This window comes from Triturus cristatus, chromosome 1_2 (genome assembly GCF_964204655.1).
Source record: "Triturus cristatus chromosome 1_2, aTriCri1.1, whole genome shotgun sequence".
Classification (NCBI taxonomy): domain Eukaryota; kingdom Metazoa; phylum Chordata; class Amphibia; order Caudata; family Salamandridae; genus Triturus; species Triturus cristatus.
The window spans coordinates 449,761,304-449,779,370 of NC_140580.1; the positions used below are offsets into that span (position 1 = coordinate 449,761,304).

At 47.6% G+C, this 18,067-nt stretch overlaps 1 protein-coding gene across 2 annotated transcripts in view; it reads right to left on the reverse strand.

Annotated features, from left to right (window-relative positions):
• BTAF1 (B-TFIID TATA-box binding protein associated factor 1) overlaps window positions 1-18,067 on the reverse strand; it is an 852,875-nt gene that overhangs the window by 99,053 nt on the left and 735,755 nt on the right. For both annotated transcript variants that reach the window (XM_085606166.1, XM_085606165.1), the window contains exon 32: window positions 5,492-5,622. In XM_085606166.1, the coding sequence (XP_085462292.1) occupies window positions 5,492-5,622 (131 nt within the window). The remainder of the gene's footprint in view (window positions 1-5,491; window positions 5,623-18,067) is intronic.

Below are 18,067 nucleotides of genomic sequence, written 5' to 3' on the forward strand. Positions count from 1 at the left end.
TATGCTTTTTGGAGGTGTTCACCATGAGACCCAGTATCGCATGAATGTTGAAAAGCAAGAGACAGCTCTCTGTAGCCCCAATTGTGTTTGTGACATCAAAACTGTCATCCACATACAATAGGGCAGGTATTGAACGTCTATCTGTGGAAGGTCCTGGCACTGATTCGCCAGCACTTGGCCTAATTCATTTGTATACAAAGTAAAAAGATAGGGAGCCAGAACACATCCTTGCCAAACCCCCTTTCTAATTTTAAAACTGGCCTTACACTCCCCAGTGATCCCATATCTTACCCTTGCTTTTGCATCATTGTATAGATGCCTCAGAATCAATATAAGAGGGGTTTCCATGCCCATATCTTCTAGAATTTTCCAAAGTTTCTAATGTATGACGCAAACGAAGGCTGCAGTAAGGTCTACAAAGGCCAAATAGAACCTACCCTGTTTGGCCAATGTATACATTCCAGGAGGATGCTTAGGTTTAAACCCTGTTCGACCGTGTCTAGCACCTGTCTGAAGCCATATTGGAATTCTGTTATGATGCCTATATCTTCAGCCCAATCTTGTAGTCCGTTCAGTAGAATACGTCCCTCTACCTTGACCAAAGAGTCAAACAGGGACATATGGGTCGATAACATGCGGGGTTGGGACGATCTCCTTTCTTTTTTTTTTTGAAAACTGTTATTATTCGTCAACAGACACATAATGCCGGCCCCTGTAGCCCAGAGGTATCGGCCCAAGCAATGAACTATCCTGCCATTGACATTTTAATCAAAATAGGATAATGGGAATGCATTTCAGATGAAAGCGAAACCCCCAAACTCACCCCCCCCCCCCCAATCTCCTTTTTTTAAAAATTGGAACCAAAGTGGATTCCGACCATGTTTTAAAGCCGGAAGAGCAATATGCTGCTATTACTTGGGTTAATAATTGGCTCCATAGAGGCAAGTTTGATTTATAAAGGTCTACCGGGACTCCATCTGGGCCGGGAGCTTTTCCACGTAAGCTTGCATTGATGGCACAATTAACCTCTTCTAGAGAGTAAAGTGCATCTATGGGGTGGTGAATAGATGGCAATATCTCCTGCAGGTGTGAGGGGTTTACCTTTAAAATCTCTTCTGCATTGTGGTTATTATACATACTCGAATAGTGATCCACCCATTAATCCTCAGAAATGGCTATTTCTATGGATGGTAGATCTCGCGGGGCTAAAAATGGGGCATTCACTGCCTTCCAAAAGGCAGTGCTGTCTGATTAATGTTGCTTTGTGCAGTGCTTCCCATAGTTCTTCTTTTGACGTGATTTTGTGTTCGAGTGTGCGTTTATATTCCCCCCTAGCCACTTTGATTTCTTGCGGATTTCTTACGGGCTTATGTAAATCGTGTTTCAAGTTATTAAGGGCTTTAGTGCATTTAGTGTTGAACCAGCCCTGTTTCACCCTGTGGTTTTTTTTGTTCTCCACAGATAAAGCGTTCTTAAACGTCCCCTGTGATCTGTGCGAACGATGTTAAGATTTCATCATGAGGGGAGGGGTAGTCTCATGGAGACAATCCAAAAAGATAGATTTACAATTCATGAATAATGACTTGGTGAATACAACCGAGTCCACCATTGGCCAACAAAGAGTATAACCATTAGTCTTATTCAGAGCTATATTTTGAACTATATGGGCAGATTTACCCTCCGTGTTTATGTCACAGGAAAGTGAAAAAGAAAGCTAGAATACCTATTTGACAGGCGAATGTAGTCGATGATAGAAGACAACTCTATACCATTAAAGGTGTGACTGAATGGTACTGACGGAGAGCATAAATCATTGGCGAAGCAAAGGTCAACTGAAAACATGATTTCATTAAAAAGTTCCCCGAAGATAGTATGTGGGAAATGTATATAATTAGCTCCATCATCGGATCTGATCCCACAGGTTACCCCCTCAGATTGTGGGCACACAGCAGAGTTGAAATCCCCGCCCCAGATGATGCATACGTCTTTAGCATTTTCGTTCTGCAAGGTATTCAGGTCACTACTCTATTTCCTCACTACCCCTGTGGTCTGATATGACAGGATATTATAAAAATTCAACACAGCTAAGCAATGTCTTACCAATTTCGTATATCAGCATCGGGTAATGGGTTTCTGATTTCTTCAGTTCAAGATTAATTGCATTCACATAGTTGGAGATATATATACATAACCCCTCATTTCTCCCGTGAGTGAAAGGTACAGCAGCAGTGTGAAAGGTTTTGTATCCGTTAATGTGCATGATATCCTCCGTCCAGGTTTCCTTAAGGCCTAGATTGTTAAAATCCCCTACGAACTATAACCTTTGGGGATTACTAAGCTTCGATCAAAGTCCTGCCACGTTCCAAAATAGAATGTAGCATAGATCCCTCCTACAGATATCCATGTTATTCGGACCATTTACCTTGTCAGGTGGCTCTACAAATTGGTGAAATAACTCTGAAGTTAAGAACTTATCTGGGTTATCTACAGTGTCAAATACGGAGGGCATGAAGTCAACCTCGTTGTGATGAACAGTTGAGATACATGAGTAAGACGACATATTAGGTCCACCCATATGCCTGTTGGATCCCCTACCACTCAAATCCAAACTACTCATCAGGGTCCCATTCTGGCCTATGTGAGCACCCATTGACGGTGTGCTAATTGCTAGTCTCCGTGACGGTGATTTCCCCGAGGCAATAGGAGCAGTAATGTTCTCCTTAGGTATGTGCAGTCAGTCTGGATCATTAAGATCCCTCAATGGGGCGTAAGGGTTGGCCTTGTGTATGTTCCCTCCACACAAGAGGGGGCTCCTGCCGGGATTGCACTGTGATTACTGATTATGCTGTTAAGTGAGGGTCTATAAAAGAACCTCAACGGTAATGCTTTGATGCCGGATTCATATAGGAAAGTCTGAGTCGTAAGATGTTGCGTGCTAAGTCAGGGAATCGGAATGCAATTATACCACACAATCACCCTCCAATATCTTCTTTGAATGTCCTAACCACGCTACTCTCCTAGCCATCAGGATAGGTCTATGGTCAGCCATTATAAAAATAGTACATTTGCAGAACCAGTGAGTTACTTTGTTAATCAATTGGACCGAAGATTCGTCCTTGTGCATACTCAGACCAGGCACCCCCTGCTTAAGTCACAGTGTAGGGACAGCATGCTGGGGCAAGATCAATTGTTGGCCGATCACGGGTATTCACAATAGATATACTGCCTGTAACCCCTTCTCTATGCCGTGGCGTGGGATGCTGGATGGGAAGAACTGTGCTTGGTGGCTGTCTACTAGGGCTTTGGGACCGCATACCCAAGGTCTTAGTTTCACTACTTACAGCTCCTATTGACCTGCGGCTAAAAGAGAGGGGTTGATTAGTGCCACGGGTGTCAGGCGGGAGAACCCCCCTTTGCGCTGACTCTAGATGCACATTATCAATTGAAGGCGCCGATTTAATAGAAACCAGGGCATTTTCAACTCTATCTACTGAGTCTCTAGACTCCCTCATGATTTTAGTGAGCTCGTTAAAAAATTTGGACAACAAATCAGGCAATTTTTCTGTGATTTTTTGCTTCAGTGGTACCCAGAGCTCTTCCATATATCTTGGGGCAACCGTTACAGTCCCTTCTCCTTTCTTGGAGGACTATCTTTTTTCTCTTCTTGTTTGTACGTCACAACCTTTTGGGAGCAGGACACCCACCCAAGTCCGCTTTCTGCGCCATGGCAGAGGGCGCCTTTCCCATCCTGTTAGTCGTCAGACTACTGTAGTTACTGGTATTAGAGCTACAGCACTCTGTAGCCCGCGGTACTACTGCCTGAGCAACCTCCGAAGGAGGTGAATGGGGCCAAAAGACAGCCTTCTCTCCGCCCTGTCAATTTCTTCGCAGATGGCCCCAACTGCTTTCGTCAGGAAAGTATCAATGGTTGTACGCTTCCTTCCTGCAGCAGGGCTCACGTGGGCTGCCTTACTCTTCCCCATTGAGCCTTGCTTCGCAAACAACTACAAGTCGCAAAAATAAACGGATAAACGGTGTGGGAAACTCATGTAAGGGAGGACCTTCAGCGTCAGTCGGGTTAAACTATTCGCTTATAGCCAACCAGATTAGCCACGGCCTACTTTTGAGCCGCTGATTGCTTGGATGTGACTAATCACAAAAAAGACCGAGGGGCTGGGAAGAACATTCAAAACCAGTTAGTATGTGAACTAAAGAAGCAAATCTGTGCCCCCCCCCCCGTCCTATGGTGGATGGAGCAAGCCCATCGTGCTAAGCAGGGGTTAATCAGTAAGCAGTACCCTCGTGTCGTTGAGTCGCAGATGTCGGGGGTGGAGGGATGGGAGGGGGACCCAGCCCGGCCTTCTCCAGTCAGTGACGGGCAAGGATGTGCCCTGCCTTAGCCCAAAGTGCATCCCGCGCCGCGGGATCCAACAAACACTTTTGTGCGCGGCGTGGGTGTCTGCCCCTCCTCCTCGCAGGTCACAGCCTCCTGGGACAGGGAGCCCCCAACAATGGCAGCGGTAATTAGCAGCAGGTCAAAGTAACCACTTCCACAGAAGGCGCCAAAATAGAAGGCAGTGAGATAATTAATTTAAATTATAAAACAAGAACCAGATTTCAAGGTGTTGAAGAGATTGAAGACAGATGGCCAGTGAGCCGGTAGAAACAATTTTTTGAAGAAAGGTAGGGGGAGGGGGGGGGGGGGGGGCGAAGAGAGAAAAAGGAGATGAGGACCAGTTGAAAGTTTTTATCCTAAACATTTAGTATGGCTGGTTTGAAGCAATGGGTAATTTCATCATTGAGGAGCCACAATTTTAATTAGGGCTATTTTGGGATTTGAGGATCTTTGAACGGTAATGAGCTAAGTACGGGAAGCCAGATAAAGTGGCAAGAAAATGGTAACTGATTATTTTAATGGGGGAATAAAGGAAGAGGGGACGTTGTAGTTTGGTTAGTGTGGAATGGATGCTGAAAAATACGGTAATTAGTAAAATCATTGAGACTGAATTAGGAGATACTAGTGCAGGGTGTAAAGAGGATAGGATCCGAGGTCTGGGTCAGGCATTTCAGTTGACGTTTGAGAGGAGAGATGACGGTCAAGAAGCTTTGTCTATGGCCATGGTCAGGTGAGGATTGGGTTTTTAGGTTTGCAGGTACTGTGGGGTATGGGGCATTTTCTAATGTTGAAGTTTTTATTTTTTATTTTAAATAAGACATAATTGCATGTTTCTTACCAGTAAAACACAAACATTAGCTTTCAGGTTTGAAATTCGTTACTCTCCTCAGAGGTAACAATGGGCACCATGGCTCACAATTACCAGCATAATTGTTATCGAGACTATGGCAGGAAGGAAAAGAACGAGGTAGACCGAATCTATAAATTCTAATCCATTAAGCATGTCCTAAGATTAAGCACAATGTGTTACCAATTTAATACTTCCATTTTACACTAAAAAGTAATAAAAACAATTCGTGCTACTATTGAACATACCTGCAAAGGACTCAGTGTGCAGTAATAATCTTGAATTATTTTAGGAGGAAGATCTTGCAATACATCCTCTTTCATTCGTCTTAACAAAAATGGCAAAACTTGTCGGTGTAAAGCTTCCATTGCAAGAACTCCTATTATACAAAAGAAAAACAAAACACCCAAAATTGTAAGGGAAATTGGGAAACATTACCAGGAGGTTGAGATCAGCATTCATTGCAACTTAAAAAAGCACTAGCAAAGCTGACAGGTTTGACTTACAGCCGATAGCGCTTCTTCAGTCACTGGTGAGTTTAGGCACCCATTAAGTCTTCATAATACACCTTGGCACACATTATTGCATTCATCCATCTGTCCATTCTATCACGTAAACACGGACTCACTATGTACAAATTATTCCAAAATGGTCACTCGGAAAATGATGCACTGAGCAGCCATCTTTGAAGGGTATTGTGCATAAAGTAGCCGTGATACACATTTGAGCAGGAAGCTAGCTGCCTGGTAACACTATGTGGTGTGGCAGGAATATCTGAAGAACAAAAAAAGAAAAAAGGCAAGAAATGAAAGGGGGCCTATAAAAAAAGAGAAGATGGAAACTTATGGGATTAGCAATCCTCCAGAAGGGTGTTGGTAGAGTACAACCTACTGTTTTCATCAGGGGCTGCTTGTGCCACTCTGCACTGATTGCCTTAGTGCAATACTTTGTACCTAAGAGTCGGTGTCAGATGGCCATCAATCAGAGCTGCAACTATTAGGATGTTTGTTAAACATAAGGACTTATGTTTTGTCTCCATTCACTTTTGGTGAACTGTCATTCATCTAAGAGGAAACCACACATACTTTCTTGGAACTTATTTTGAGTCTTAGAAATGTTGCTCTTAAAGTTGACTGCTAGCTGTGTGTCATCAGGAAGGGCCATAAAATGACCATATCAGCAGGGCAAGAGGGGCCATCTAGATATGCAATAGCAACCGGTTTAAGGCGGCACCCTGGTCTCATAACAACCCTTTGCAGAATGAGGAGCAGAAAGTTGGACTGTTTCTGAACGATTTGTAAGAAAATATGGAAACCAGGCTAAGTCTAAATTACAAATACCAAGTTTGTAGATATGATGAGAAACAATTAAAGCGCTGAGACAGAGGAGGAGCAAGAGCTTTACCTCCTTTATCCAATGATAAACCAAAGACAGTAGTAATGGCAAGCAGAACAGTTTCTTTACCATGGAAAGGGTGGACGCAAACTGAAGGATGAAAAATATTATGCTTTTCAATAAAGGCTGAGTTAACATTTGGATGAATGAACATTGATAGGGACTAGCTGTGAGAAAGTGCCATCTTTCTTGCATGGTATGCCCCCACTTTTTGCTGAATTGCTGAATGTACTTTGACTGAGTGTGCCCTGGACTCCTGCCAATCAGGTGCCCAGGGCATATGTTCCTTCCCTAAAAACCTCAAACCCAAATTGGCAAATCCTGGCCACGTCAGCCCCTAGTAAATGGTACTCTAGGTACCCAGGGCCTTGTGACCAGGGAAGGCCTCTAAGGGCGGCAGCACTCATTGTGCCACCCTTAGAGGCCCTGTACACACCCCCACACACCCACACACACCCCCCCCCCCACACACACACACCCCTTGCAAGCTGAGTGTCTGGGTACAAGACAAAACAAAGAGTCAACATGGCACACAACACTGCCCTGGCATACCTCAGCCACCCTTCTAGCTGGGTGCCCTATGCCAGTGGTGTGGGCACAGGAGCATGAGCCCTGTGCCCCTACAGTACCCAGGTCCATTCCTGGACACTAAGTGCAGTGCTGCCCTTTAAGAGTACATGGTGCTGAGAACTCGTCAAACACAAACTCCCCAGCACCATAATGGCAACACTGAAGACTGAGAAGTTTGGTATCAAACTTCTCAGCACAATAAACCCGCACTGATGCCAGTGTGGGATTTAATGTACCAGGCACCACAGAGGGCATCTTAGAGATGCCCCCTGAAACCTAACCTACAATCCACGTCTGGTCTGGGAGGCTGCCACACAGCAGACATGTTGCTGGACCCCTGGGTAGGAGAGCCCTCGCTCTCCTGGGCCTGCAACAATGCACATCCTGGGCGAGTTGCTAGGTCTCTTCCCCCAGGATGGACAGGGGGAAGCTTCAAAGGCATGCCGCCTCTGTGAGCTTCCCCAGGCCACTTGCTGCCCCCACTCTGGCGGGAAGCCAGGCCGGAAACCCCAAATAAGGACAGCGGATGTGCCAGCCTGCCAACCCCATCCCTCAGGTGGGGGAGGCGAGGTGAAGCACATCTCCGGGCGCTCGCCATCTTGAAGATGGGAGGCCCTGCCCAATCAGGACTAGGCTACTGCCCCCCTCCCACAGGAGAGTGGCAGGATAGGGGGTGTATCCACCCCAGGGCAGGGACCCATTGGTCCCTGCCCTTCACCTACCTGTAACGCCCCTAAATCTCGTATTTAGGGGCACCCTGAACCAACCTTCCTTAGATTCCAGATTCCGAAAAACAAAGAAGAGTAAGAAGAAAGAGGACCTGCCGTGCAGGTGCTAAGAAGAGGAAGACACCAACTACTTTGGCCCCAGCCCTACCGGCCTATTGACCCTCAAACCTGCTCCTGCTACATCCCGGCACCTCGTGGCCAGCAACCTAACAAACCCTGGAGGACCTGGCTACCTTTTGGCTCTAAGCACCTGGGACTCCCATGAGCAGAGGCTCTGCTCAAAACCAGCTTCTAACCCCTGGCATCAGCCCGGAACCGCAAACCCTGCACACTCTGCACCCGCCAAGCCTGGCCTGTGCCGGAGTGAACAAAGACCCCGAGGATGTCCCCCCGGCGACTGTGACCCTGAATCCGGCACCGAAGGACTCACCTAGACGCTCCTGACCCCTCAGAACCAGGTACCCCCCCAACCGCGATCAACAGAGTGTAAGATTTTCCAACACCAAAAGGCACCCCTGCACCTGGCGCCCTGCGGCCCCCTGTGCCCAACTCCTGGGTACCTACCTATTCTCCAACTTACCTCTCGAAGTGGTGGTGGCACCTGAAGAATCTTCGCCCCCGAGCTTGCAGCCTTTGTTCAACCAGGAGCTTTCCCATTGAAACCCATTGAGCGTCCGAAGGCTAAAAAGCACCCTGCACCCAGCCGCCCGAGTGGCCCTGGCAGTGTAACCGCTACACCTATCTACTTCCCCATTTGCCCTGAGCAAGTGACCAGGAGCCCAGCTCCCACAGCCGCGTGGCCTGCTAGTCAGCAGCCACCAACCAAGGCCCCCCTGCCTCCCATAGGATAACATTGGGCCTAACTCACTATGCACCCGGCTGCCCCTGTGCCGCTGAGGGTGTAACAACTGTACCTACCTGACCCTGGGAGACCCCTGAGTCTGTGCCCAGAACCTTAACTGTGCCAGTCGAGTACTTACCCAAAAGCCGATAACCTAATTTTCCTCTATAGGGTAACATAGAAGAAATTTCAGAAGAAACCAGTCAAAGTGTGGAGTTTCTAATAAAATATTCACCAAAAATCAACCGAGTAACGAAAACGAAAATACTCGCCTGCGATTAGGAGAGATCCCAGTGCTGGATCTTGGTGCCCAGCAATGACCCTGAAAAATATTCACAACCGTACTTACCAGTAACCCAATTTTCTTCCATAGGAAATCATGGACTGTTTTTCTGTGAAATTTCTTATGTCGATTTTTCCAAACTTCAAATATTCTTAAAAAATCGTACCAACTGTGAAAACGTAATTACAGGTTGTTGCAATAGGCAACACAATTTCAAACACAATAATGCATTGAGCTCAATGGAAGTTTTAAGTTATTTGCAATAGATTACTTTCAGGATTACTTTTGTAACTCCAGAACTGGATCCTAGATTCAGTCCTGGGACAGTTCTTAGAAACAAGTGATAAAAATCGACTTAGTTACTATTGTAATTTTTAGGCAATATTTTGCTATTTTAAAAGTTGACACTTGGAAGAAATTTCATAGAAAACAGTCAATGTTCCCTATGGGAGAAAATTCAAGTTGCAGGTAAAGTAGGTTCTCGTTACTTTTGTAATCCAGAACTGGGCTCCTAGACTCAGTACTGGGACCTCTATCTAAAACAGGTAAGTAACCAGTATTTACAAAAGTCAATTGCATATTGCAAAAGTATTTACCTAAAGCATCTCATTCTGAGAAAGTATATTTTGATACCTATTGTTGGTTCTAAAATAAAACAAGCATGGCAAATGCTACTTACCAGCATGCATCTGTTCTTGGCATGTAGAGCTGCAGATCTACACACTGTGCATAGATCTCCATCTGGTGTTGGGCCCGGATGTTTGCAGTTGTTTTTCCTCTCGGAAAGTCTTTGGAAGTCACGAGGTATGTGACTCCTCCTTTGGATCGTATTGCGCATGGGCTTCGGCTCCATCCTCAGATTGTTTTTCGCCAGCAGGGAATTGGAGCGTAGTAATAAGCAGTGAAGATGCCCATGTGTGTTGTATCTAAATAAGATAAACTGGAACAGATAAAGGTAGACGGGGAGGCGGGTGGGCGTGTGTAGATCTGCAGCTCTACACGCCAAGAACAGATGCATACTGGTAAGTAGCATTTGCCGTTCGAGGCATATGAGCTGCAGATTACACTGTGCATAGATTATATAGCAGTACTCGCTCCAAGTGGCGACCACCAGTATCTGTTGCAGTGGTTTGAAACAATGTTTTGAGTAGAGCCTGGCCCACACTAGCGTGTTGCTTAGTTTGCACATCTACACAATAGTGTTTAGTGAAAGTGTGCGGTGTAGACCATGTAGCTGCTTTGCAGATATCATCTAAGGGGATGTTACCTAAAAATGCCATGGAAGCCCCCATCTTAAGTGTAGAGTGGGCTTTAGGGGGAACAGATAGCGTTCGTTTTGCTTTGTGGTAGTAAATCTGTATGCATTTAACAATCCACCTAGCTATCCCAGATTTAGAGATGGGGTTGTCTTTGTGTGGTGGTGAGAAAGACACGAACAGCTATTTGGTCTTACGAAAGGATTGTGTTCTCTCAAAAGTAGTAGAGCAAGGCTCGTTTTTCATCTAGGTTGTGGAGAGCTCTTTCTGTGATGGTCTGTGGCTGCGAGAAGAATACGGGCAGTTCTACAGATTGGTTTAGGTGAAAGGGAGAAATGACTTTAGGGAGGAATTTTGGATTATTGCGGAGGACAGCCTTGTTATGGTGCATTTGCGGAAAGGATTCTTGAATGGTGAATGCTTGTATCTCACTGACCCTTCTGAGGGAAGTAATGGCTACAAGAAAGGCAGTTTTCCATGTTAGGAATTGATCTTCACATTTGTGTACAGGTTCAAAGGGAGGCCCCATTAGTCTTGAGAACGATGTTTAGGTTCCACACAGGCGAGGGTGGCAGTCTGGGGGGAATTATTCTTTTGAGGCCTTCCATGATGGCAGCTACTCTAAAGAGTGATAGATGTTGCCTGTTTTGTAGATAAGCTGCTATGGCCGCAAGGTGCAGTCTAATAGATGTGTAGGCTAGGTTGCCTCTTTGTAGGTGTAGTAAATAGCCTATGTGTTGAATGGACACATCTAGGGGATTGAAGTTATTGTTGTGACAATAGATCACGAAACGTTTCCACTTAGCTGCGTAGCAAGCTCTAGTGGTAGGTCGTCTAGCTTCTCTGACGTTCATACAGTCAGGGGGAAGATTAAGATAAACGAATTCTAGGATTTCAGGAGCCAGATCGCAAGGTTGAGATGAGCTGGGTCCGGGTGCCTGATCTCTCCATGGTTCTGGGTTAAGAGGCGTGGAGAGAGGTGTAACTTCTGGTGCGGTCCTACAGATAGTTCCAGCAGTGTGGTGTACCACGGTTGTCTGGCCCAAGTTGGAGCTACTAGGATGAGTGAGAGGGAGTGTTGCTGTAGTTTGCGCACCACTAGTGGAATGAGTGGGAGAGGCGGAAAGGCGTACGCAAATCTGCCCGACCAGTTCATCCATATCGCATTGCCTTTGGACAATGGGTGTGGATACCTGGCGGCGAAGTTTGGGCATTTGGCGTTTGTGGGTGGCGAAGAGGTCTATCTGTGGATGCCCCCACATTTGAAAGTAGGGGTGAAGAACTTGTGGATGGAGTTCCCACTCGTGGATCTGTTGTGTTTGTCTGCTCAGCAGATTGGCCAGTGTTTTGGACTCCTGGGACATGTTGGGCTAGGAGAAAGATGTTTTGGGGTATGGCCCATCTCCATATGCTCTGTGCTAGCTGAGAGAGCTGCGGAGAGTGTGCCGCCTTGTTTTTGTATATAGTACATGGCTGTCATGTTGTCCGTGCGGACTAGGACGGCCTTGCCTGAGACATGTTTGAAAGGCCTTTAGGGCTAAGAATATGGCTAGCAACTCCAGATGGTTGATGTGGAGTAACTTTTGTTGAGGTGTCCACCTGCCCTGCATGGTGTAATGTAGTAGGTGAGCTCCCTAGCCGGAGAGCGATGCGTCCGCTGTTAGTACTATCTGACGAATCGGATCCAGGAACGGTCGCCCTTTGGAAATGTTTTTGGTGGTCCACCACTGCAGAGAGCGATAGGCACGACCGTCTACCAACACCAGATCTGTCAATTGACCCTGGGCCTGGTTCCATTGGCGTGCTAAGCACTCCTGGAGAGGACGCATCTGGAGCCTTGCGAGAGGTACTATGAGTATGCAAGAGGCCATCATTCCTATAAGTTGTATGAACACTCGAGCTGGAAGAGAGTGTTCTGGTTGAAATTTGGCGCGTAGTGCCTGAATGTTTGCTATCCTGGCAGGACTGGGATAGACTAGCGCTTTTGAGGTGTCTATGGTGGCACCGAGGTATTGTTTTACGTGAGACAGTTGCAGATGGGACTTTGCATGGTCTACTGTGAAGCCCAGTTCGTGAAGCAGTTGGATAGTGGCGTGAGTGTGTTGTACGCACTGGTTGTATGAGCTGGCTTTTATGAGCCAGTCGTCTAGGTATGGGAACATGTGGATGTGTTGTCTTCGCAGGTGTGCTGCCACTACCTCTAGGCACTTGGTAAACACCCGTGGTGCTTTGGAGACTCCGAATGGGAGCACTTTCAATTGATAGTGTTGACCGTCCACTACAAATCTGAGAAACTTCTTGTGAGCCTTGTGAACAGGAATGTGGAAATAGGCGTCCTTGAGGTCTAGGGTGGCAAGGAAGTCGTTTTGGGCGAGCAGTGGAAGTACCTGCTGGAGTGTATATAGTGATTTAGGGGTCTGAGGTCTAGGATGGGCCTTAGAGTGTTGTCCCTTTTTGGTATGAGAAAATATAGGGAGTAAACTCCCTTTTTTTGTTAGTGGGTAGGAGCTAGTTCTATCGCACTCTTCTGTAGAAGGGAGATTACCTCTTGCTTTAGAAGTGACAAACGTTCCTGTGACATTGGTCGTTGCTTGGGTGGAATGTTTGGGGGGGGGGTAGAGGTTAGTTCGAGGCAGTAGCCTGACCGAATTATTTGTGTTACCCATTTGTCCGAGGCGATAGTAGTCCAGACAGGAAGGAAATTGTGGAGTCTGCCCCCGACCGGAGTGGGATGGTCTGGGGGAGTGGAGGGAAGTCATTGGGTAGGGGTGGTGGCAGAGCGGGAGGTGTTAGTCTTGCCTCTGCCTTTATTATTGTTGCCCCTGTAGCCGCCTCTTTGGTAACCCCTTGTGAAGGTGGACTGGGTAGGGGCTTTATAGGAAGTAGAAGAGTTATCGGAGGAGTAGCCTCTGGAGGTGCTTCGAAAGGAAGAGCAGCGAAAGGAGCACCTGGGAGGGTGCGACTAAGGCTCCCATAGACTTTGCCGTATCGGTCTTTTTTCATTTTTTCCAGGGCATCGTCAACGTTTGGGCCGAACACATGTTCCTGGCCAAGGGGGTGGTTCAGGATGGAAACCTGCACCTCGGGTTTGAAACCTGAAATTCATAGCCAGGCATGCCTATGGAGGAGGACGCTGGTGTTAATTGCCCTAGAGGCAGTGTCAGCTACATCTAGGGCGCAGTGAATGGAGGTGTTGGTGATGGTTTTACCCTCCTGGATTAGCTCGTTGGCTCTATTTTTGTATTTGTCAGGGAGGTGTTGCATTATGGCTTCCAGTTCATCATAATGTGCCCGGTCATATATTGTCAAAAGCGCTTGTGTGTTTGCGATGCGCCATATGTTGGCAGCCTGGGATGCAGTGCGCTTGCCAGAGGCGTCCAAGAGTTTGGACTAATTATCAGGTGGTGGTGCCTCGCCTGATGCCTGGGAGTTTGCACGCTTTTTCAGTGGACACTACTAGGGAGTCTAGTGGTGCTGGCCCTCTGATGTAGGTGGGGTCTGTTCTGTAGGGGCGGCCTTATCCTTCTTCACGATGCGAGGGTTGATGACCCTGGCCCTGACCGGGTCTTGAAAGATCTCCGGCGCGTGCTTGATAACCCCTTTAAGCATGGGCAGGGTGGAAGTGGCCCTGTGTGTTGTGTCAAAGGTATCTAGGAGGAAGTCCTCCTCCACTGGGGTCTGTATGGAGATCAACTCTGTGGTAGTGTGCAGCCCTATGGAGTAGTTGGTTAAACTCAATTTTGTCTTCCGGGGGGGGGGGGGGGGGGGGCGGACGGACGGTCTTGAAGGGTAAAGGTCGTCCTGCAGGACGTTAGGGATGTCTGGAATGTTAGTCGTCCCATGGTTCTGGGGAGCCTGTAGGAGTTGGGTCCCCTGTGGGTTGGTCATGGGGCTCGTCCCCTGTGTCATCGTAGACATCGTCATCATCCTCATCCGGAGAGGGTGTGGGGGAATGATGAGGTGGGGGAGGGGGTGAAGGTATTCTCAAAGGGGAGGTAGCAAAGTCTTTCCTCTTTGGAGGTGGAGCTGGGACAGGCTTGTCAAGTGGTCTCTTTTTGATGCTGAGCATCAAATGTCCAGTTTTTGGGTCTTTGACCAGTGTTTTTTGTAGTGGATCAGGCCGAAATAGTTCAGTGAGTGGCCGATCCGTCGGCGCCGAAGGCATCGGAGCCGTAGGTTTTTTAGTCTTGGAGTCGGCATTGGTTTGTTTTGAACTGTGCGGCTTCGAGATGGCTGGTTGTTTCCTCGGCTCCGAGATGACTTTCGGCTTCGAGGTGTGGGTGTTGATGGCTTTGGGTTTTTTGCTCGGCTCCGGGGACGGTGTCGGCACCGAGGAGCTGGTGCTGGTCTTCAGCGCCAAGTGCTTCGGTGGAGAGCTCGGCGCGGAGGAGGAGGCCATTTTCTTTTTCGGCGCCGGTGCGGAGGAGTGTTTCTCAGCACCGACGGCAGGCTGGCTCGAGCCTAAGCCGCCAGAAGGCTGGATAGGCTTCTTAACCGGGCCCGAAGGCGAGGTGTGGGAAGCAAGGTCTTTGGTGGTACCTAGGCCCGAGGGCGAAGGCATGACGAAGCCTTTTTCGATGCTGTTGAGGGTGGGGGTGGATGTTAGTACTCATGCCACTCTGTGTCGGAGTGATGTCCTCGACATCGGAGTCGTCGGCTTCAGAGGCGCTGACGAGGCCCTCTTCGGTGTGCTGTTCTTCTGGAACATCAACGCCTTCTCCGAAGATGTTGTCGACGAGTGTGCCATGGTTCTCCTCGCCCTTTGGGAGAGGCAGAGGTTGCACACCTCATGGAGATCGGTGTGGGGAAATTTGGACCCACATCCAGGACACTTCTTGAATGGAGTCCTTTCCATCACCCAGGAACCAGAGCTTAGGTAGGCCCGAAGGCCTTAGTCGACGACTGCAATCGAAGACCTTGAACGATGAGTCGCGTCGAGTGTGGAGATCGCGATTGAAAACAATACCGCGAAAAGGGGAGGATTGCGCGCCGATCAGAAGAACTGGAAACTGTTCGGAACCGGAGCACGAAGAACACATCCGAGCCCGATGGCGGACAAAACCAATCTGCGGATGGAGCCGAAGCCCATGCGCAATACGATCCAAAGGAGGAGTCACATACCTCGTGACTTCAAAAGACTTTCCAAGAGGAAAAACAACTGCAAACATCCAGGCCCAACACCAGATGGTGATCTATGCACAGTGTGTAATCTGCAGCTCATATACCTCGAACATATATTTGTTATATAAACCATTGGCCTAGAGTTCAGTTATTGAGTGTGTGAGACCATTTGCTGACTGAGTGTGTACAACAAATGCTTTACACTGTCCTCTGATACTGCCTTACTGCTCGACCAAGCTACCACTTTAGAGAGTAAGGTTATATCTAACTTTAGCCTCTGGCAAACCTTTGGGGACTGTGGACTGTGCACACTGTACCTATTTGGGAACAGTATATACAGAGCCACTTTCTCACAATAGCATATTACCTTGTGATAAAATTCCCTTTTGTAAAACCATATTGGTCCAATTTTTCATTTGTATATACTCATGCTGCATATTTGTGTTATCATTTACCATGTGATCACTTGAGCACAAATGGATTTTGACAGGTGCATACATTTATGTTTAATAAATGGTTCGGGTATGTGGTAATGTTGAGACTATTCTACCAGGAAGCATTTCTTCAAGGGATTAGTCATAAACCTATTGACCTTCAGCTTTGTTGCAACTGCTTTCCTGTCCCATGCGTCAGTGTTGTACTTGGATCTCAGGGCTCCTGGGTGGACCACTGCGGTCTGCTCCGGTCAGACAATATTATTCACAATACATATACAATCCCTATAGCCTTTGTGGTAACTTTTCATACCAAGCAGATTAGACATTCAACCTTGGTCAGTGGCCTGACCCATAACCAACTCATCTAGCCGCAGATTCCTCCCCTTTAAATTTCCCAGGCGTCAGACTGGAGCTGGAAGATTTTCTTCGAGCAATACCCCTGCACGCCAGTAGGTGGGATCGGTCGGTTCTGCATGATGGTGTCATCCGCACTAGAAGAGACGGCTGCGTCACTAATATAGGCGCCACCTCAGCACGCTTATGTCAGTTCATTTTGACGACTTTCCCCGCCAGAAATGCGGAGCCATGAAGAGTATTGACATTGGTGCATTTTTTAAAAACTAGGGCCCTGAAAGGGAACAAACTTGTTCGCAGTGCGGGGAGGATGGGTGGGTAAAGAAGGTGTCTGCAGCTAGATCATGTCTCTACCAGAAAAGGTGTTACCGAAGATACGTAACTTGTCCATGTGACAGACATCTAGCTGCAGATTCCTTACCTTTAAATAGTTACACAATCAATAACATCCCCAGATGGATTCCGGACAATTGTCATACTAAGATGTCCTGCAGGAAAGAAAGGGCAAAGCGCCCGTCCCTGCGGACCCGATTGTCCAGGCAGTAATGCTTGGTAAACGTGTGCAGGGAGGCCAATGTTGCCGCCTGGCAGATTTCCAGGATGTGGACGAAACATGCTAACGCATGGTAGCAGCTTTGGCTCTGGTGTAATGAGCTCTTAAGCTTTCAGGAGGCTGCTTCTTTGCCAAAGTGTAGCACATCTTGATGCAGCGAATGACCCATTGTGACATGGTTCTTTTCTGCACCGTCCAACGAAGAGTTGGTCGTCCACCTGGAACTCTTTAGCGTCCACCTGGAACTCTTTAGCGCGGTCAAGGTAGAACCACAATGCTCTTTTCGGATCAAGATTGTCGCTCCTCTTCCTTAGATGGACATGGTGGAGCAGAGAAAGTGGGCAAGGTGACAGACTGTCCCATAACATGGAAGCGTGATACCACTTGCAGCAGGAAAGAGGCCCTAGTGTGAAGCACCAATTTGTCAAGGAATATTGTCAGAAAGGGAGGTTTGGACGATAGAGTCCTGTAGCTCGCTGACCCCCCTGGCAGATGTAAATGCCACTAAAAAGGCATTTTTTTTTATTGTGAGCAGCCTGAGGGGGCAATTATGTAGAGGTTCGAAAGGAGCACACAAGGAAGGTGAGAACCAAATTAACGTCCCACTGAGGCATATTGAAGGGGGAAGGTGGAAACATATGTACAAGGTCTTTAAGGAATCTCTGTACAATTGGTGATTTAAATAAAGATGGTTGGTCTGGTAGCCTCAGGAAGGCGGAAAAGGAAGACAAATGCCCTTTGAGGGTGCCCAGAGAAGAGCCCTGCAGGGCAATGGCCAAAATAAAGAGCAGGACATCAGAGAGGGAAGCAGAAAGAGGGTCAATGAACTTTTTAGTACAATATATTACACATTTTTCACCAGCAGCCGTACACCTTATTAGTGGAGTGATGCCTGGGGTACCAGAACATCACTAAAAACTTCGGGAGGAAGGTCAAAAGCTATCAACTGCCACCGCTCAATCTCAACGCTAGTAGGGGTAGAGCTGACCGGTTCGGGGGAGGACCATCCCCTGCTGCTGCGACACAAGATCCTCCAGAAGGGGCAGTCCGATCAGGAGGATCGATGTTCATTTGCATAAGCACAGGATAACAGACACTCCGTGCCCAGTCCGGAGTCACAAGGATGACTTGGGCACGGTTGTTCCTGATATTCTTGAGCACTCTGGGCAGGAGCAGCATGGGCAAAAAGGCATACAGGAGGCCCACGTTCCACTTGAGATGAAAAGCATTTCTGAGCAAGAGATACCTTGAAAATTCCAGCGCACAAAACTGCTGGCATTGTGCTT